General features: G+C 43.7%; 1 protein-coding gene across 4 annotated transcripts in view; it reads left to right on the top strand.

Moving 5' to 3' along the window:
• The window catches only part of megf11 (multiple EGF-like-domains 11), a 306,970-nt gene that overhangs the window by 252,543 nt on the left and 32,386 nt on the right, over positions 1–22,041 (top strand). For all 4 annotated transcript variants that reach the window (XM_067971262.1, XM_067971264.1, XM_067971261.1 and 1 more), the window contains 4 exons: positions 8,463–8,609; positions 10,112–10,246; positions 17,183–17,311; positions 19,635–19,763. In XM_067971262.1, the coding sequence (XP_067827363.1) occupies positions 8,463–8,609; positions 10,112–10,246; positions 17,183–17,311; positions 19,635–19,763 (540 nt within the window). The remainder of the gene's footprint in view (positions 1–8,462; positions 8,610–10,111; positions 10,247–17,182; positions 17,312–19,634; positions 19,764–22,041) is intronic.

Below are 22,041 nucleotides of genomic sequence, written 5' to 3'. Positions count from 1 at the left end.
CAGGTTGCTTGCAACAGTGCCCTGGAGATTATTCTTCAATTCCTGGAGACTCCCGGGCAATCCTGGAGGGTTGACGACCCTATGTGGTAGAGACACTCCTGAGGTTGGAGCTCGAGCACACTGTTGGAGAGTGTGTTGTATCTAAACTGGGAGTACTTGATGTAAATGCTGGGTGACATCAGCTAAACTTGTCCCATTTCCTAGCACTGACATCCTTCACCCTTTGGGCCCAAAAACAAATGAAATGAAATGGAAGGAAACTGCACATATAATGTACTTCTCAGCTCAGTGTCACTTCAAAAGTTACATCACCTGTCTATTCACAGGTCCCCATGCTGACTAGTGACTGCTCACTTGCATGCAGACTAACTCAGGCACACATAGATCAAATATTATTTTGTTTTTGGTAGCACAAAGAAGAAACAATTCAGCACAATACATGCAGGTAATAACTTATAGTCCAGAATATGTTAGCAGCAGGTGACAATTTGCTGGTTTGTGCCCATAATTCTGTTCATGGTGAGTTTTTAATCTGAACCATTAAATTGGAGGGAGGCACCAAGTAGAGGCCAGATGCATGCCCACAGAATATGCAGTGAAGATGGGAGTGGCAAGTCCGTCCCCTCTCTCTGGATTGCTGTCATGATGACCTGCCTCAAGAACAGCATTTGCAGAAGTCTTGGGCCTGGAGACAGATTTCCTGCCTGCTCCCCTTAACCCAGAGAACGACCAGAAAAATCGGAACAAAAATTAAAAATATTCTCAAAGGATATGTGAAAATTGAATTTATGAAAATATTACAGAATACAGCTCCTTTAAAAAAAATTGATGGGGAAAGATTAGACGAACATGTTCACGTAGAAAACTGCTTCCATTTCTGTCGGCTTTATTACTTATCACTTATCATTGAGAAAATTTACCACAATGAAGGTATCAAAGGTTGGAGGAGGTGCTTTTAAAGCAGAACATCATGTGCTGCTTTTAAAGTTGGAAACCTCAAGGCCCTTAAGTAAATTGTGTCCTCCCCATCATCTCATTGTGGATATTGAACCTGCCTGTTGTTGATGATAAGCGCCTCATTCTGAGTCCTGCACCCAAGACCAGCAGCACTTACAAATTCATGTTACAGAAATAAAACTGATTACCTCACGCTTTAGCAGCTGCTCTGTTAATGTGACTATAAGAAAATAAATCTTCCTAGCCATAACTTTATATCACAATCTCTTCCCATCTGCACTACTTAACGCAGCATTCCTCAAGTAAGAAAGGTTTAATGTTGAGTATAGAAATTCATCAAAGGAGTGGGACAGAGGGTTCCCAGAACTCAATTAGAGAATATGCCACCTCTGTCATCTCTATATTTAATGATTAACTTTAAATGCTTTATCTCACCTGGTATAAGAATTCCTCTGATTGCTGTTTGTAGTGACATTGTAAATGTGTTTGCGAAGATTTCCTCTATATGCTATTTCTAACAAAATCTTAAACTTGCTCCAAAAGAATGTATTTACAGTGTCACCAGAAATATCAAACAGATTCACAACCACATTTAGAATGTCACTACATGAAGCAACCAGAGGAATCCTTGCCTCCAGTTGCTGATAAATTGAAATCTTCATACTTTGGGGCATCACCAATACGCAGTGCCATGGAATGGTAAAAATACTCAATGCAATATGTTCCCAACTTCAGCCAACCTGTTTCTCCCAGGAAAGAAATGGAAATCAGAGGGAGAACCAGCTTAAGCAACTCTCTGTTTTCAGGACAGGTAGGTAGCAGTACTGGTAAAGGAATGGGAGCAGGGAACTTATTTACTGCAGCCAGGTTGTGTAGTGCAAGAAGTCCAAGAATAGAGATCAAGCAAAGAGAAAATACATGAACTTTGCTTTAATATAAACAAATAAACTCCACCACTTTCGTTCAGAAGGCATTTTTTCCAAATTCTTAAAATATGTTTTTTGAGGAAGAGTCATCCCAACTAAACACTGGAAAGCCATACGGTCTATACCTAGACACAGAAAACCTTTGGTAAAGTCCACATGAAAGGCTGCAATGCAATTATAACACAGTGGATATCCTAGGTAACTTGGAGGTGGATAAGAAATTGGCTGAAAGAGAGAGTAACAGCAGCTACTTGTTTGAGAAGTGCTGTTGGGCTGAGGCTATTTATTAGTCGAGTGCCCCAGGGCTCGTGCTTGGGCCACAACTGTTTCTGATCTACATAAATGACCTGGATTCAGAGATGCAATGTAAATTAATCAGAGTCACAGATGATACTAAACTGCGGGGAGGTGGCCGCAAAGTCTGATGAAGCAGCCATGGAATTACAGAATAACCGAGACAAGATTTGCAAATGGGCAGAACAATGGCAGATGAAATCCAATATAAATAAGTGTACAGTGTTACATAATGGAGTAGAAAACAGAGACATACTTAATGAATGTTGTCAAAGTAGCTAAGAGAGAGGCTGGAAAAGAGATCTGGAAGTGATCATACCCTCAACACTGACCTGTATCCAGTCATTATCGAGCAGCAATCCGCAAAACAAACTGAGTGCTTTATCACAAAATCAGTCAAGTGCAAACCTGAGACCATCATGCTGCAGCTGTGCAATGCTCTGGCCAGGCTGCACCTTGAGTAATGTGTTCAGTTCTGGTCACCAAGGCACAAGGGAAACATCTAAGTACTGAAAATGATGCACAAAAGGGGCTACAGGACTGAGTCCTACTGCCAGACGAATGAGTAATGAGGAACGGTTAGAGCAACTTGGACTCTTAAGCCTGGAAAAGACAAGAATGAGGGAGAACATTATAGAGGTATATAAGGTACTAAGTCAATTAGAAAAAGGTTAATCCTGAGCATTATTTTATGACTGCAGGGCAAGGGGACATAGATACAATCTGGTTAAAGGCAAGTTTAGGACTAATGACAGGAAGCACTTCTTCATGCAAAGAATTATCATCACCTGGGTCGGGTCGTGGAGGCAGGAACTCAAATTGAATGTAATCAGATGCTGTAATTGAGGATTGTAGGTGGAAAATTGAGACCTGCCTCATCTGTACTTATCTTTGTGATGTTAATATGCCAAATTATTGATCATTTTGTTCTTTGGCAGTAGAACAGAAGACTCATGGTAATTTTAACATTGATACTATCAGTAATTCAAAATGTGTAGATTGGGCAGCATCTGTGATGTCTAGAAATGTGGTTCAGATCTCATATTTTTATATTCATGTAAAATAAAAGCCAAATATTTCACAGTGTGGTAAATTGTGGGTTTGCACTAAGGATTCCTCACATTTGAGTTCCCTATCTCTGCTGTGCTGTCGTACAAAATCACCAAGTCCGGTTATTCACCACAGGGAGGGAATAATAATAGGGAGTGATCCCTAGGGCACTGCTATACACCTTCAGCATCTGGCTAAATAGAGGCATTGGTGAAGTGTAGGAGCTGGCCTCTTCTCACCCTCTCAACCAGGAATCTGTGTGACATGAGCATACTTCAGAAGGGAGAAGGGAAGTAAGGAATAATTTTTAAAATATTGTATATAGAAACATTTTTTGGGAAGGGGGTTATCTTTTTATGTTTCTCTGTAATGCCACAGAGCTTTTTGGGGAAGCACAGACCCTTCCTCACACGGAGGCAAAAGAAGGCTTCCTATGCCACTCTACCTAGAACAGAGAATTGTTTGGTGTTACTAATGCTCAGGAATGGGAAATAATTGCATTGCAAGTCAGCATCAGGCCAGGGATACAAATATTGATAAAGATGCTACTGATGTGCCTCAACAATGCCCCAAAGTATCATTATCATCCTTGTTGCCTTTCTGAATGAGACTTCCTCAGTTCTAAATTATGGGCAGCTTTATGCTGCGGATCCCTGTCCACTGGCAACTGAGATACGATTGTTCCAAATTCACTTAAGGCCCTTCCAGGGAGAAAAGGCTTTCATCCTATCAGTCTGGAATGACTTTCAAACCAAGGTTCAAAGTTGGGGTGTCACAGGCTGATAGGAACATAAGAACATAAGTAATAGGAGCAGGAGTAGGCCATTTGGCCCCTCGAGCCTGCTCTGCCATTCAATTAGATCATGGCTGATCTTCTACCTCAACTCCACTTTCCTGCCCTATCCCAATATCCCTTGATTCCTTTAGTGTCCAAAAATTCCAGAGAATTCTAAATATCCACAACCCTCTGAGTGAAGAAATATTTCCTCATCTCGGTCCTAAATAGCCGACCCCTTATCTTGAGACCAAGACAGTGTTCTAACGCACTATGTCACCAAGTCTCACAGTGTCTCACTGAAAGTGGGGATTTTGTCATTGACAATGGGGAAATGGCAGACATGTTGAATAATTACTTTGCGTCAGTATTTACAGTAGAAAAAGAGGATAGCATGCCGGAAATCCCAAGAAAACTAATATTAAATCGGGGACAGGGACTCGATAAAATTAACATAAGTAAAGCAACAGTAATGAAGAAAATAATAACACTAAAGAGTGACAAATCCCCAGGACCAGATGGTTTCCATCCCAGGGTTTTAAAGGAAGTAGGTGAGCACATTGCAGATGCCCTAACTATAATCTTTCAAAGTTCTCTAGATTCAGGAACTGTCCCTCTAGATTGGAAAATTGCACATGTCACTCCGCTTTTTAAGAAAGGAGAGAGAGGGAAACCGGGGAATTATAGACCAGTCAGCCTAACATCTGTTGTGGGGAAATTGCTGGAGTCTATAATTAAGGATAGGATGACTGAATATCTCGAGAATTTTCAGTTAATCAGGGAGAGCCAGCATGGATTTATGAAAGGTAGGTTATGCCTGACAAACCTGATTGAATTTTTTGAAGAGGTGACTAAAGTAGTGGACAGGGGAATGTCAATGAATGTTATTTATATGGACTTCCAGAAGGCATTTGATAAGGTCCCACATAAGAGACTGTTAGCTAAATTAGAAGCCCATGGAATCGAGGGAAAAGTACAGACTTGGTTACAAAATTGGCTGAGCGAAAGGTGACAGAGAGTAGGGATAATTGGTAAGTATTCACATTGGCAGGATGTGACTAGTGGAGTCCCGCAGGGATCTGTCTTGGGGCCTCAATTATTCACAGTATTTATGAACGACTTAGATGAAGGCATAGAAAGTCTCATACCTAAGTTTGCCGATGACACAAAGATTGGTGGCATTGTAAGCAGTGTAGATGAAAACATAAAATTACAAAGGGATATTGATAGATTAGGTGAATGGGCAAAACTGTGGCAAATGGAATTCAATGTAGACAAATGTGAGGTCATCCACTTTGAATCAAAAAAGGATAGAACAGGGTACTTTCTAAATGGTAAAAAGTTAAAAACTGTGGATGTCCAAAGGGACTTAGGGGTTCAGGTACATAGATCATTGAAGTGTCATGAACAGGTGCAGAAAATAATCAAGAAGGCTAATGGAATGCTGGCCTTTATATCTAGAGGACTAGAGTACAAGGGGGCAGAAGTTATGCTGCAGCTATACAAAACCCTGGTTAGACCGCACCTGGAGCACTGTGAGCAGTTCTGGGCACCGCACCTTCGGAAGGACATATTGGCCTTGGAGGGAGTGCAGCGTAGGTTTACTAGAATGATACCTGGCCTTCAAGGGTTAAGTTACGAGGAGAGATTACACAAATTGGGGTTGTATTCTCTGGAGTTTCGAAGGTTAAGGGGTGATCTGATCGAAGTTTATAAGATACTAAGGGGAACGGATAGGGTTGATAGAGAGAAACTATTTCCGCTGGTTGGGGATTCTAGGAGTAGGAGGCACAGTCTAAAAATTAGAGCCAGACCTTTCAGGACCGAGAGTAGAAAACATTTCTAACACACAAAGGGTGGTAGAAGTTTGGAACTCTCTTCCGCAAACGGCAATTGATACTAGTTCAATTGCTAAATTTAAATGTGAGATAGATAGCTTTTTGGCAACCAAAGGTATTAAGGGATATGGGCCAAAGGCAGGTATATGGAGCTAGATCACAGGTCAGCCATGATCTTATCAAATGGCGGAGCAGGCACGAGGGGCTGAATGGCCTACTCCTGTTCCTATGTTCCTATGTGTGACTCACCCATTGATTTCTTTCTCCCTCTGCCTCTGTTTACAAATGCCATTTGCTCGAGGTTTTTTTTGCATGTTATGTAAAACCAAATGAAACTGACCAGTCTCTATGACTAATGATTATTTCAGACTGAACAAATAATAAGGCTCAGACTGTACAATTTTAAAGATCATAAAATGCAAGTTCTTTCTTCTTTCTTTTATTTAATTTTAGAGATCATTAAACTAGTCAAAGGAAAACCTGCATAACTTCAAAAAGGAATGGAAAGAGAAGCTGAACTATATTTTTCTCCCTTGTGTTATAGGTTTTTTTGTTCTAAATGTATTATTCATACTGAGGAATTTCATCCCATCCAATTGAATTGATTTTAGACTTTCAAAGTGAATCCCAGTCCCATGACTGCACTGTGCCGTTGCCCAATTTAGACTCTCAAAGTTGGGGCGTCACAGGCTGATAAGAAGATAAGTAATAGGAGCAGGAGTAGGCCATTTGGCCCCTCGAGCCTGCTCTGCCATTCAATTAGATCATGGCTGATCTTCTACCTCAACTCCACTTTCCTGCCCTATCCCAATATCCCTTGATACCTTTAGTGTCCAAAAATTCCAGAGAATTCTAAATATCCACAACCCTCTGAGTGAAGAAATATTTCCTCATCTCGGTCCTAAATGGCCGACCCCTTATCTTGAGACCCCTAGTTCTAGACTCTCTAGTCAGGGGAAACAGCCTCTCAGCATCTACCCTGTCAAGCCCTCTAAGAATTTTCTACGTTTCAATGAGATCACCTCTCATTCTTCTAAACTCCAGAGAATATAGGCCCAATCCACTTAATCTCTCTTCATAGGACAACCCTCTCATCCCACCTTCATTGCACTCCCTCTAAGGCAAGTATATCCTTCCTTAGATAAGGAGACCAAAAGGACTTGTGTTTGATGGTGGTCTCGGCAATGGCACCAAGGGGAGGCACATAGCAGAGGTTGGCTACTTCCTATTGGTGAATTGGCTCCAAAGTACTATGCAGCATAAAATGCTGTTCTAAGTTAGTGTTTTATTGTGCAGTGTTCTGTGGTATGATATAGCATGATATACTGTCAAATATTAGAATGATACAATGCAGTATAATGTATTGTTCTCAATCAGTTCAAAATATTACACCACACTGTATCGCATTGATCTAAATTAGTACATCATATTGCAGTGTACTAAATTTATATAGAACAGTCTGTTCCACTGATGCCATATTGATCTGGAATAGCATGCTCTGCAGCATGGTATCACACTTGTCTAGAGCAGTGGGGTGAATTCCCGCAGGGGGTTCCATTGCTCATCCCCAGTAACTGCCGGAAGAGTCATGGAAACCCTGTAAAAACGGCGTAAATGTTTACCTCTGTGGAAATTCACCTCCAGGATGTTTTACTGAACTTTTTTTTAAACTTACAACAACTACCAGCAGGTAAAATGATATCCCTGCTGCCATTAAAACTTGCAGAAATGGGTTACCATCAGAGGGTCAGAACATGGCGGTCATAGGCAGTAGAAGGAACTGCCTTGTTTTCTGTTTTTCCCCTGTCATCCGTGATGTGGTCAACCAGAGTGGCATATGATTTCATTTGTTTTTTAATAAAATAAAAAAGGCCCCTTCCTCAGTAGGAGTAACAGGATTCCAGTCATTCAAATAGTGTTGGAGATGGGGAGTTAGTAGGCTATTTCACTCCTTGAAACCCTGCCTCCATTTACTGGTTGGAGAGAACACTTCCCCTCCGTCAACTGCTGGTAGTAACCTGGTACCACCCTAGTCCCAAGTCGGAGACCTTGTTCCAATTCCTGGAGACAGGGTCATTTGAATTTCAAGGGTGGCCACATCAGTGGCAGCCGCCCAGAAGCACAATGCGGAATATCGGAGTGGTGCCATGCCACTGCAACGGTGGAGAGGAGGCCTGGCAAGGCCCTGAAGGAAATCCTCTCATCTTCTCCTCGTGTGCTTCCAATGGAGCAAGTGGCCCTCTTTGGGAAAGAATTGATCCCTGCTAGGATTGATTATTTTCAATGTTTCTATGATTATCTTTCCCCAGTAAAAGTTTGGGGCTGATGAAGGGCATAAAAGGCGGAATTCCTGGGGTAGTCCGAAATGTCCAAGACATGCCCACAATGGGAGTGGGGGTGGAAAATTCGCTCACGGTATACCTACTGAAATTTAAATGACTGCAACAAATGGGTCAGAATCCTGGCAAAAGTAGACTTCACCCCACGTAACCTCTGCCTTCCCCTTCCTGGTGGAAATGGGACTTTCCACCCTCTCCAGACCCAGGAATTTCAGGGCTACAGTCTCTGTCTTGACCATTGCTATAAATGTGCTTCTTAGCCCAGTTTTGTTTCCTTCCCCAGGTATTCGCTGCGACAATGTGTGCCTGCAAGGGCATTGGGGTCCAAACTGCTCCATTTCCTGTAATTGTGACAATGGGGGGTCCTGCTCACCTGAGGATGGAACTTGTGAGTGTGCACCTGGGTATCGAGGAGCCACGTGCCAGAGAAGTAAGTATGTAGCCTAACCAGGTGGGATTTCTATGGGTGTTTAAAAATCTTTTCTCCTTCTTCCTTTACTTGGTCTCCACACATATTATCCCTGGCAAGAGGGGAGGGGGTCATTCTCTCTCATGGATGCCAGCTTAAGAATTGGCAATTCTAGCCTCTTGCACATCCCCGATTTTCATCGCTCCACCATTGGTGGCCGTGCCTAGAGCCATCTAGGCCCTAAGCTCTGGAATTCCCTCCCTAAACCTCTGCGCCTCTCTCTCCTCCTTTAAGTCACTGCTCAAAACCTACCTCTTTGACCAAGCTTTTGGTCACTTGTCCTAATGTCTCCTGATGTGGCTTGGTGTCAAATTTTGTTTGATAATCACTCCTATAAAGCACCTTGGGATGTTTTTACTAAGTTAATGGTACTATATAAATGCAAGTTGTTACTGTTGTTGTTGACATAGTGTGGGCAACCTGGTAACTTCTCTAACCCCAGAAAGATACATATATATATAATAATGTATATCTGGGAGATACTACAAGGTCATAAACAAATTGTGCTTTCAAGTGACAAATTACACAGGCCACCACTTCAGATCCTATTCTACTACCTAATGGAATGGTGTTTTGTGTGCAGCCGAGCACTGAGTCAGAATTACTATTAGAATCTATAGACGTCAATAACCTCAACTGAATTCTTCCCAAGTAGTACGTTTCTGCTTTAGGAACCATCTCAAAAACAGGAAGGGTGAAATCACATTGTTATGACATCATAGAAAGAACAAACTTGCATTCATATAGTGGTTTTCACATCAAACACAGCAGCCAATTTGCACACAGCAAGGCCGCACAATCAACAATGAGATAAATTACAAGTTATTCTGTTTTTGCTGGTGTTGGTTGAGGGATAAATATTGGCCAGGACAGAACTCCCCTGCACCTCCTTGAATAGTACCATGGAATCTTTTACATCTACCTGAGAGGGCAGACGGGGCCTCAGTTTAACGTCTCATTCAAAAGACAGCACCTCCAACAGTGCTCCCATTCAGAGTGTACTGTTGGAGGTGCTGTCTTTGTTGGAGGTACTCCGAAGTGGTAGCCTGGATTTTATGCTCAAGTCCTGGTGTGGGGCATGAACCCACAACCTTCTGGTTCAGAGGTGAGAGTGCTACCAACTGAGCCAAGCTGCAACTCATAGGGAACTGGTCAGGGAATCACAATCCTCCTGCCCATGATTTCTGTCCAATTACATTAACGGTGCTGCAGACCTGCAATTTCCAGAGCAGCATTCCTCAAGAACCCCGTGTCTCTCCAGGAGTGTCCGATTGGGAATCGGCCTTCAAAAGTAATCAACAGAATCCATTTTTGGCAGTGCAGAAAAAAATAGTCACTGGACCATTTTCCGGTGTTTGATAATTTTTTGACTAGTATTTTATAAAGAAAAAAATTGAGAATTTCTTTGATCCTCATTCTGAGTATTTTATTTTACTATGTGAGTTATTTCTGTTTTCTTTCAGTCTGTTCTCCTGGATTTTATGGCCATCATTGCAGCCAAGTTTGTCCCCAGTGTGTGCACAGTAATGGGCCATGTCATCATGTCACAGGCCACTGTGAGTGCTTGTCTGGCTTCACCAGTTCCCTCTGCAATCAAGGTAATGTCCTGAATATGTCGGGCTCACATGTACTATAGGAGGCAGAAGGCCTGAACACTAGAGCAAAAAGTGAAATCATTGTAGTAAAATCATCTTCTGGTTCTGAACTCTTTGTAGAGAAATCTGTAACCTCTAGTCTGCACCTCCAGAACACAGCAAGGCTGAGGTTGGAGATTCAGTCTGTAAGAAACTATGAATTTGAACCGACACCCTGCCAGTCCCTAGTACTGACACTACATCAGCGTGCCACTCTATTCATGGCTCGATAGGATTTCTCTGTACCCGCAGTATTGAGTCAGAAATTTGATTTTTTTTTTACACTAAATTCAGAATTAGTAATATTTGCTCATTAAATATTTTTACAGAAATTAGATAGAATCAGATCAGCCATGAATGGCGGAGCAGGCTCGAGGGGCCGATTGGCCGACTCCTGCTCCTATTTCTTATGTTCTTATTAGAATCATAGAATCTTACAGCACAGAAGGAGACCATCATGCCTTTGCTGGCTCTTTGAAAGAGCTATCCAATTAGCCCCACTCTCCTGCTCTTTTGTAAATTTCCAGGTTGGGTTCAAAACAAAATGTAGGAAGTGAGGTTTAGTAAAGAGCAGGATAAGATATTAAAACTATATCTAAGTGTCTAATAAACTTTGAGACTGTTTTCAAACTCCAATGATGATACTGATAACTGCAGTTCATCAAGATCAAACATTACTGAGTGGGCAGATCCCCTCTTTCTATTTAAATCCCAGTGTACAAGATGGCTTCATGAAATGTAATATTAGTGTTTCAACTAATAGAGTCTCTGGTGAGAGAAAGCAAAAAAGAACTAATTCATGAACAAACAACATAGTCAGTGCCAGGTCCTGTGTGCATTAAAGTGCAGTGAGCCAATCAACTCCTCCAAAAAGGCCTTGTAAACGGAGATATCCTCACTACCATTTGCTGCAATAACCAGAAAAACAAAGTGGTGTTTCAGACAGTAGCAGAAGCTGGGATTGAATATTATTAATGTGCTACCCTGGGAGTTGAGGGAGTCGGATAGCCAGCCAATTGCACATTTGCCCTTAACCTTCAGATAGTCCAGTCCATCATCAATTCCCCTGTCTAGTATAAGCATTATTGTCCATTATTACTTAAACTGATATAACTGTCTATCTATTCTCACTATCACTCCCATTGTCATAGGAACATAGGAACAGGAGTAGGCCATTCAGCCCCTCGTGCCTGCTCCGCCATTTGATAAGATCATGGCTGATCTGTGATCTAACTCCATATACCTGCCTTTGGCCCATATCCCTTAATACCTTTGGTTGCCAAAAAGCTATCTATCTCACATTTAAATTTAGCAATTGAGCTAGTATCAATTGCCGTTTGTGGAAGAGAGTTCCAAACTTCTACCACCCTTTGTGTGTAGAAATGTTTTCTAATCTCGCTCCTGGAAGGTCTGGCTCTAATTTTTAGACTGTGCCCCCTACTCCTAGAATCCCCAACCAGCGGAAATAGTTTCTCTCTATCCACCCTATCTGTTCCCCTTAGTATCTTATAAACTTCGATCAGATCACCCCTTAACCTTCGAAACTCCAGAGAATACAACCCCAATTTGTGTAATCTCTCCTCATAACTTAATCCTTGAAGTACAGGTATCATTCTAGTAAACCTACGCTGCACTCCCTCCAAGGCCAATATGTCCTTCCGAAGGTGCGGTGCCCAGAACTGCTCACAGTACTCCAGGTGCGGTCTGACCAGGGTTTTGTATAGCTGCAGCATAACATCTGCCCCCTTGTACTCCAGTCCTCTAGATATAAATGCCAGCATTCCATTAGCCTTCTTGATTATTTTCTGCACCTGTTCATGACACTTCAATGATCTATGTACCTGAACCCCTAAGTCCCTTTGGACATTCACTGTTTTTAACTTTTTACCATTTAGAAAGTACCCTGTTCTATCCTTTTTTGATCCAATGTGGATGACCTCACATTTGTCTACATTGAATTCCATTTGGCACAGTTTTGCCCATTCACCTATTCTATCAATATCCCTTTGTAATTTTATGTTTTCACCTACACTGCTTACAATGCCACCAATCTTTGTGTCATCGGCAAACTTAGGTATGAGACTTTCTATGCCTTCATCTAAGTCGTTCATAAATATTGTGAATAATTGAGGCCCCAAGACAGATCCCTGCGGGATTCCACTAGTCACATCCTGCCGATGTGAGTACCTACCCATTATCCCTACTCTCTGTTGCCTTTCGCTCAGCCAACTTCCTAACCAAGTCCGTACTTTTCCCTCAATTCCATGGGCTTCTATCTTAGCTAACAGTCTCTTATGTGGGACCTTATCAAATGCCTTCTGGAAGTCCATATAAATAACATTCATTGACATTCCCCTGTTCACTACTTTAGTCACCTCTTCAAAAAATTCAATCAGGTTTGTCAGGCATGACCTACCTTTCACAAATCCATGCTGGCTCTCTCTGATTAACTGAAAATTCTCGAGATGTTCAGTCACGCTATCCTTAATTATAGACTCCAGCATTTTCCCCACAACAGATGTTAGGCTAACTGGTCTATAATTCCCTGGTTTCCCTCTCCTTTGTTAAAAAGCATAGTGACATGTGCAATTTTCCAATCTAGAGGGACAGTTCCTGAATCTAGAGAACTTTGAAAGATTATAGTTAGGGCATCTGCAATGTGCTCACCTACTTCCTTTAAAACCCTGGGATGGAAACCATCTGGTCCTGGGGATTTGTCACTCTTTGGTGCTATTATTTTCTTCATTACTGTTGCTTTACTTATGTTAATTTTATCGAGTACCTGTCCCTGATTCAATATTAGTTTTCTTGGGATTTCCGGCATGCTATCCTCTTTTTCTACTGTAAATACTGACGCAAAGTAATTGTTCAAAATGTCCGCCATTTTCCCATTGTCAATGACAATATCCCCACTTTCAGTTTTTAAGGGGCCAACACTGCTCCTGACCACCCTCTTTTTCCTAATGTAACTATAAAAGTTCTTTGTCTGTCTCTCCCAGTGTGTACCATCAGTATATCCCACTGTCTCTCTCAGTGTGTATCCTCTATATATCCCACTGCCTCTCTGTCTGTATCTTCTATTTTTCCCACTGTCTCTCTGTGTGTATCCTCTGTAATATAATTTTTCTGACACCTTGCAAGATATTTCTGCAGTGTCATCCTCTCGGTCAGCGTCTGCATCCTGCTCTGGCCTCAGTTGAGGGGTTGGTCTCTTCCTCCTCCACGGTTAGGCCTCTTTGTGCTGCAGTGTTGTATGGCACGCAGCGGATGCCGATGATCTTGGGAACCCTAGCAGGCTGGGCTGTAAGGCACCCCCGATCTGTCAAGGTGTTTGAAGCACTGCTTCAAGATGCCAGTGATGCTCAGTAACGATCCTGGTCATTGAAGGGCCTCATTGTATCTGCCTTTTTCTTCTGTCTGTGACTAGTGAAAGGGTTGTTAGTTTTGTGTGAACATGTTGGTCTCTAAGGAGCTCCCCTTGCAGTTTACCCTCAGTTCAATTAAGCCTGACACAAATGATTCGAACTGAAAGTATTGTGATTTTTGCCGAGGAGCGAGTGTTGATCTGTAATGATAGTGTTCCTGGTCACTGACCAGCTGCACATTGATGGAGTCAAAATCCCTTTCTGTTCATATAGGCCATTGCATTGTGCTAAGTGGCCCACATGCATACCAGTAATAAACCCCTGTACTTTGGGAAATCCAGCAGTGTTGTGTAACTGGGCAGGCTTGTCTTGCTGCTGTTTCACTTCAGTAGTAAATGAGATGAAGGTGTTGATCCTGCTCAACAATACTTTGATCACCTGTTTGATACATCTGCAAGGAGCCATAGTCATAAACATTTAGGGCATTAGTGGTCTTGACTGCACTGACCGTGCCATTACTCTGCTGGAGGTTGACTGGTCCCCTTGCAGCCGATGGTACAGCTCTGTAACGATCTCCCTTTTGAACCTGAGCTTGCAGAAGCAGTTTTCCTCCATTATTGCCAGGTTCCTGTGCATGGGCCTGGAGATATAGTTGGTGCTGCTGCTGGTCTGCCTCTGATGCCACCTGATATCCCATGAGTTCTTCATGCTCTGCCATGGAAATCCTGTGAGAGGAGAGACCTGGAAGCATGCAATTAAACTGCAGCTGAAATAAATGAGTTCTGCAGCTTTAAGGGATCTCTTCCTGACTGTTGAGAAACTTGCTGTCTTTAATACCCATTTAAAGTTAGTGCACCATCAAAACAGGGTGATAAGACAAAATATTTACATGATCCTTCATTTCTGTGGAATTAGACTTTGTAATAAGGCTCTCTCATGTTCTGTTTGGCCGTAGGAACAGGAGTAGGACATTCAACCCCTCGAGCCTGTTCAACCATTCAGTTAGATCATGGCTGATCCCTCGATACCCTTACCCAACAAAATCTATCGATGTCAGTCTTGAAAATTTCAATTAACCCCCAGCATCCACTGCCTTTTGGAGGAGAGTGTTTCAGATTTCCAGCACACTTTGTGTGAAGAAATGCTTCCTGAATAAAGCATCAGACCCACCCGAATAAAGCATCAGACCCACCCGAATAAAGCATCAGACCCACCCGAATAAAGCATCACACCCACCCGAATAAAGCATCAGACCCACCCGAATGAAGCATCAGACCCACCCGAATAAAGCATCAGACCCACCCGAATAAAGCACCAGACCCACCCGAATAAAGCACCAGACCCACCCGAATAAAGCACCAGACCCACCCGAATAAAGCATCGCACCCACCCGAATAAAGCACCAGACCCACCCGAATAAAGCACCAGACCCACCCGAATAAAGCATCGCACCCACCCGAATAAAGCATCAGACCCACCCGAATAAAGCACCAGACCCACCCGAATAAAGCATCAGACCCACCCGAATAAAGCATCGCACCCACCCGAATAAAGCACCAGACCCACCCGAATAAAGCACCAGACCCACCCGAATAAAGCACCAGACCCACCCGAATAAAGCATCAGACCCACCCGAATAAAGCACCAGACCCACCCGAATAAAGCACCAGACCCACCCGAATAAAGCATCGCACCCACCCGAATAAAGCACCAGACCCACCCGAATAAAGCACCAGACCCACCCGAATAAAGCATCGCACCCACCCGAATAAAGCACCAGACCCACCCGAATAAAGCACCAGACCCACCCGAATAAAGCACCAGACCCACCCGAATAAAGCATCGCACCCACCCGAATAAAGCACCAGACCCACCCGAATAAAGCACCAGACCCACCCGAATAAAGCATCGCACCCACCCGAATAAAGCATCAGACCCACCCGAATAAAGCATCACACCCACCCGAATAAAGCACCAGACCCACCCGAATAAAGCATCGCACCCACCCGGATAAAGCATCAGACCCACCCGAATAAAGCATCGCACCCACCCGAATAAAGCATCAGACCCACCCGAATAAAGCATCACACCCACCCGAATAAAGCATCACACCCACCCGAATAAAGCATCACACCCACCCGAATAAAGCATCGCACCCGAATAAAGCATCACACCCACCCGAATAAAGCATCGCACCCACCCGAATAAAGCATCACACCCACCCGAATAAAGCATCGCACCCACCCGAATAAAGCATCACACCCACCCGAATAAAGCATCGCACCCGAATAAAGCATCAGACCCACCCGAATAAAGCATCGCACCCACCCGAATAAAGCATCAGACCCACCCGAATAAAGCACCAGACCCACCCGAATAAAGCATCGCACCCACCCGAATAAAGCACCAGACCCACCCGAATAAAGCACCAGACCCACCCGAATAAAGCATCGCACCCGAATAAAGCATCACACCCACCCGAATAAAGCATCGCACCCACCCGAATAAAGCATCGCACCCACCCGAATAAAGCACCAGACCCACCCGAATAAAGCACCAGACCCACCCGAATAAAGCATCGCACCCACCCGAATAAAGCACCAGACCCACCCGAATAAAGCACCAGACCCACCCGAATAAAGCATCGCACCCACCCCAATAAAGCATCAGACCCACCCGAATAAAGCATCAGACCCACCCGAATAAAGCATCGCACCCACCCGAATAAAGCATCGCACCCACCCGAATAAAGCATCGCACCCACCCGAATAAAGCATCGCACCCACCGGCAATACATAATTCTACATACTGAGACTGCTGCAGTCACTCACTTCTCTTTTTTTTCAATTTGTCTGTTCTCTCGACCCTTTCCATTCTCTCAGATTGAGAAAGTCTCCCCTCGGTACTTGTGATGACTTGCTGAGATGTTGGCAATCTTAGCACGCGATCGCATGTTTTGATATTTGCCCATGTATGCCTGCCCTCACCTAACCTTTTCTTCACTCTCTCCCATTGTGCTTTCTCGGGAATTGACTTGCTGGTTGCTTAGTTCTTGTGGCTTGCACATAAATGCCTTTGATTACACCTGTGAATGCCCTTGGCGGTCATGAGCAGAGACACACAGATCCTGTTCTCCATAATACAGCGTGGCATACCTTTTTTCTTTGCCACTTTGCATTATGGTGTCAATAGGTTGCCAACACTACTAGCATGTAATTCACAATCGTACCATTGCTGACCTCCTTACAGCACTGGGCTTGAAACAGGTCTAACCTCTTCCCCCTTAAATTTGGCCTTGACTACCTCATGGGCAAGGGGACATACTAGAGAGTGTGTCACCTCTAGACAATGTTCTCAAGCACATGTTAGCAGCTGGATACAGGACAGCAATGGCCTTAGGCTGGACATCTGCCTAACAGAGGCGGGGGACGGGAGCAGGGGCGGGGGAAATTCTCGGCCTTTACTAAGCAAAACAAAACCTTGCTTGTTGGCAGCTTGCTAGTGTACTTGATGTGTGTTGTCTTCCTTTCCACAGTATGTGCCAGTGGAAGATTCGGCAAGAGCTGTTCTGGAACTTGCTTCTGCTCAAACAATAGCACGTGTAATCCAATCGATGGCTCCTGTCAGTGTTACCCAGGCTGGATCGGAAAAGATTGTTCCCAAAGTAAGTGATAGAAAGATTTGCATCTATACAGTGCCTTATAAGCTCTCAGAAACGTCTCAAAGCACTTTATATACAATTAATTACTTTGACAAGCAGTGACAGGTGTTATGCAGTCGAATGTCATGACTATCTAAGCTGAAAACGGAAGATTTGTAGTGCTATTAGAATAAAACACACAGTTCTCTGGGTCCCAACTATCCCTGAAATTCCATCCCTGTACATTGCTGTTCTGCCTGAATCCCTGACCAGTTCCAGCCCTGATTGAAGCAGACCATTGTACAAAATACCCCGCTTGTGCATGAAAACAAAACTTTGTCTGAATCAGGACAACCTCAGCAAAAAAAATGCCCCACAAACGTACCTGCAGAACAGAGGCAGTGGTCCTTTCCTAAGGGGCTCGACAAGAACATTGACAGGTCACCCAAGCTGCTCTCATGCACCATCTACTGGCGAACAAGAGCATTGGCAAAAGTCCAGGAGGAGATAGTCTGCCTGATAGAGATGCAGTGTATAGTGTGGAACATCCCCAAAAGGAGGGGAAAAAACAGCAAAAAGGAATGAAAACATAATTGTTGTGGAAGTTCTTTGCTTTTTGAATTTCATAACTCCTTAATAACACCATGGAGCTGTGGAGGATCACTCGAGATTCCCTCTCGCTCTGGAGGATCACTGGAGATTCCCTCTCACTGTGGAGGATCACTGGAGATTCCCTCTCACGCTCTGGAGGATCACTCGAGATTCCCTCACACTGTGGAGGATCACTCGAGATTCCCTCACACTGTGGAGGATCACTCGAGATTCCCTCACACTGGAGGATCACTCGAGATTCCCTCACACTGTGGAGGATCACTCGAGATTCCCTCTCACGCAGTGGAGGATCACTCGAGATTCCCTCACACTGTGGAGGATCACTCGAGATTCCTCACACTGTGGAGGATCACTCGAGATTCCCTCTCACGCAGTGGAGGATCACTCGAGATTCCCTCTCACTGTGGAGGATCACTCGAGATTCCCTCTCACTGTGGAAGATCACTCGAGATTCCCTCTCACTGTGGAGGATCACTCGAGATTCCCTCTCACTGTGGAGGATCACTCGAGATTCCCTCTCACTGTGGAGGATCACTCGAGATTCCCTCTCACTGTGGAAGATCACTCGAGATTCCTCGCACTGTGGAGGATCACTCGAGATTCCCTCGCACTGTGGAGGATCACTCGAGATTCCCTCTCACTGTGGAAGATCACTCGAGATTCCCTCTCACTGTGGAGGATCACTCGAGATTCCCTCTCACTGTGGAGGATCACTCGGGATTCCTCACACTGTGGAGGATCACTCGAGATTCCCTCTCACGCTCTGGCGGATCACTCGAGATTCCCTCTCACGCAGTGGAGGATCACTGGAGATTCCCTCTCACGCAGTGGAGGATCACTGGAGATTCCCTCTCACGCTCTGGAGGATCACTGGAGATTCCCTCTCACGCAGTGGAGGATCACTCGAGATTCCTCACACGCTCTGGAGGATCACTCGAGATTCCCTCACACGCTGACATCGGTCACATGCTGTAGGAGTGGCAGACACCATTCCAGACTCCGTCACACACTGTAGTACTGCAAAGCACTAACTGAGATGCCCTTTTATACTTTAGAGCTTGAGGCATATGCTGACACTCCTGCGTATGCTGTAGATCTGTTATATATCTGCCGAGCCGACCTTCTGATTTGGGGAACTGTTAACCGTTACCTGGTACTTTCTCCCGTGCTATATAATTGTGAGGTGTTAGACAAGACTTCCTCATGCTGTAAAACTGTGACATCTACCAAGATACTCTCGCACACTGTACAATTGTATAAGGCTTTAGCTGAAACTATCTTGCATACCATGGAACAAGATGTTAATCAAAATTGCACCACACATTCTAGGACTCTGCAGAGTCAAAACTCACTGCGGAACTCAAGACATTGGCCAAGTCTCCTTTGCATTCTGCAGAACCTTGAAATGTTGGTGAAATTGAGTGTAAAAGTGCATGACATCAGCAAATCGATTTTATAGCATGTAAGGGAGTTAAAAGAATATGCTCAGAAAGTATAGACTCTGTAACTTTTTATTAGTTGGGAGCAATATTGCAACTTTTACGATAAAACAGTCACTCTGTCAGCCAAAACAACTTTCTATTTGAAATGATTGACAACATCAAAGGAATAATTAGAACGATGACCCAGAAAGACCTTATTCGTGTTTTGCTGTTTGGCAATAAACTTTCTGACTCTTTCGTGTTATTTTAATTGTTTTTCTTTTCTTTACTCATCGGTTTCTCTTTTTCTTCAGCCTGCCTGTCGGGTTACTGGGGCCCCAACTGTATCCACACATGCAACTGCCATAATGGAGCAGTGTGCAGTGCTTATGACGGAGAATGTCGATGTACACTGGGCTGGACTGGACTGTACTGCACTCAGAGTAAGTACCAGTGTAAATCAAAGCCTTGCACAGACCCAAACCACCTTGGGACGAGTCTGCCACCTTGTGGTGGATCAAAATAACACTGTCGTCTTTTTTTTAACACAAAGTCAATAATCTTAGTTTCTTCGGTTAAAAAAAATCGATAAAATCATTATTCTGTAATACACTTACATGTTGCTGATGTTTTATCAGCCAATTTTATGACATCAGGGCTTTTACCAACATGTGTCAATAAATCGATATGGAACAACTAATTCTGGAATCTCCAGACAGAGACTGTATTTCCCTCCATTCGAAAATTGGGAAATGCACATTTTTCATTGTTATTGATGATCTGCACGCAAAATCACAGGAACATATAGTTTGGAAACCTTGCCTCCAGAGAATGGGATTTAATTAGTTTTAGAGAGAAATAGTAGCTGATCACAGGAAGGAAAATATGTCCTCAAGTCTACACACAAAGACTGCGATATTCCAGTGGGGTTGGAGGGCACAAAGTTAGGGGGGGAGGGGGTATGGGGGCACAGTTTGAGGTGGAATTCCAACCAATTTCCTGCTCAGTGTATGTAGCGTCCAAAATTCCAGTCGGAGGAAGCCGGCAGTCGAAATACAGTTTTAGGGGCATGTCTGAGGGGCGTTCCCGGCTTATCTCCGGAGTAAAAAGAAGACTTGCATTTATATAGAACCCTTCACGATCTCAGGATGTCCCAAAGCGCTTTAGAGCCAATTAAGTACTTTTTGAGGTGTAGTCACTGTTGTAATGCACAAAACGCAGCAGCCAATTTGCGCACAGCAAGATCCCACGAACAGCAATGTGAAAATGACCAGATAATCTGATTTAGTGATGTTAATTGAGGGATAAATAATGACCAGGACACTGGGAAGAAATCCCCTGTTCTTCTTCAATAGTGTCCTGGGATCTTTTACATCCATCTGAGAGGGCAGACGGGGCCTCGATTTAACGTCTCATCTGAAAGACGGCACCTGGATTTTGTACTCAAGTCCCTGGAGTGGGGCTTGAACTCACACCGGGTCCCAAAACATTTACTGCCATAGGTAAGCGATCCCTGAAAGGCTCAAATACCATAAAATTAATGGACACTCTTCCCTTCGAGTACATTTTTTAAAAAATGGTCCTCTCTTTGGCCTATCATTATATGAGTAGGCAGAGTCAACATGGTTTTATGAAAGGGAAATCATATTTGACAAATCTATTAGTTTTTTTGAGGGTGTAACTAGCAGGATAGATAAGGGGGAACCAGTGGATGTAGTATATTTGGATTTTCAAAAGGCATTCGATAAGGTGCCACATAAGAGGTTGTTACACAAGATTAGGGCTCATGGGATTGGGGGTAATATTTTAGCATAGATTGAGGATTGGTTAATGGACAGAAAACAGAGAGTAGGAATAAACGGGTCATTTTCGGGTTGGCAGGCTGTAACTAGTGGGGTGCCGCAAGGATCAGTGCTTGGGCCTCAGCTATTTACAATCTATATTAATGACTTAGATGAAGGGACCGAGTGTAATGTATCCAAGTTTGCTGACGGTGCAAAGCTAGGTGGGAAAGTAAGCTGCGAGGAGGACGCAAAGGGATATCGACAAGTTAAGTGAGTGGGCAAGTAGGTGGCAGATGGAGTATAATGTGGGGAAATGTGAGGTTATTCACTTTGGTAGGAAAAATAGAAAAACGGAATATTTTTTAAATGGTGAGAAACTATTATAAGTTGGAGTTCAGAGGGATTTAGGTGTCCTTGTACACAAAACGCAGAAAGTTAACATGCAGGTCCAGCAAGCAATTAGGAAGGCAAATGGTATGTTGGTCTTTATTGCAAGGGGGTTGGGGTACAAGAGTCAGGAAGTCTTGCTGCAATTATACAGGGCTTTGGTGAGACCACACCTGGAGTACAGCGTACAGTTATGGTCTCCTTACCTAAGGAAGGATATACTTGCCTTAGAGGCGGTGCAACGAAGGTTCACTAGATTGATTCCTGGGATGAGAAGGTTGTCCTATAAGGAAAGATTGAGTAGATTGGGTGTATACTGTCTGGAGTTTAGAAGAATGAGAGGTAATCTCATAAGCTTCTAAGAGGGCTTGACAGGGTGGATGCTGAGAGGATGTTTCCCCTGGCTGGAGAATCAAGAACTAGGGGACATAGTCTCAGGATAAGGGGTCGGATATTTAGGACTGAGATGAGGAGGAATTTCTTCACTCAGATGGTTGTGAATCTTTGGAATTCTCTACCCCAGAGGGCTGTGGATGCTCAGTCGTTGAGT

The sequence above is a fragment of the Heptranchias perlo genome, chromosome 34 (genome assembly GCF_035084215.1).
Source record: "Heptranchias perlo isolate sHepPer1 chromosome 34, sHepPer1.hap1, whole genome shotgun sequence".
NCBI classification, from domain to species: domain Eukaryota; kingdom Metazoa; phylum Chordata; class Chondrichthyes; order Hexanchiformes; family Hexanchidae; genus Heptranchias; species Heptranchias perlo.
This window is presented reverse-complemented; position numbering and strand designations above follow the sequence as displayed.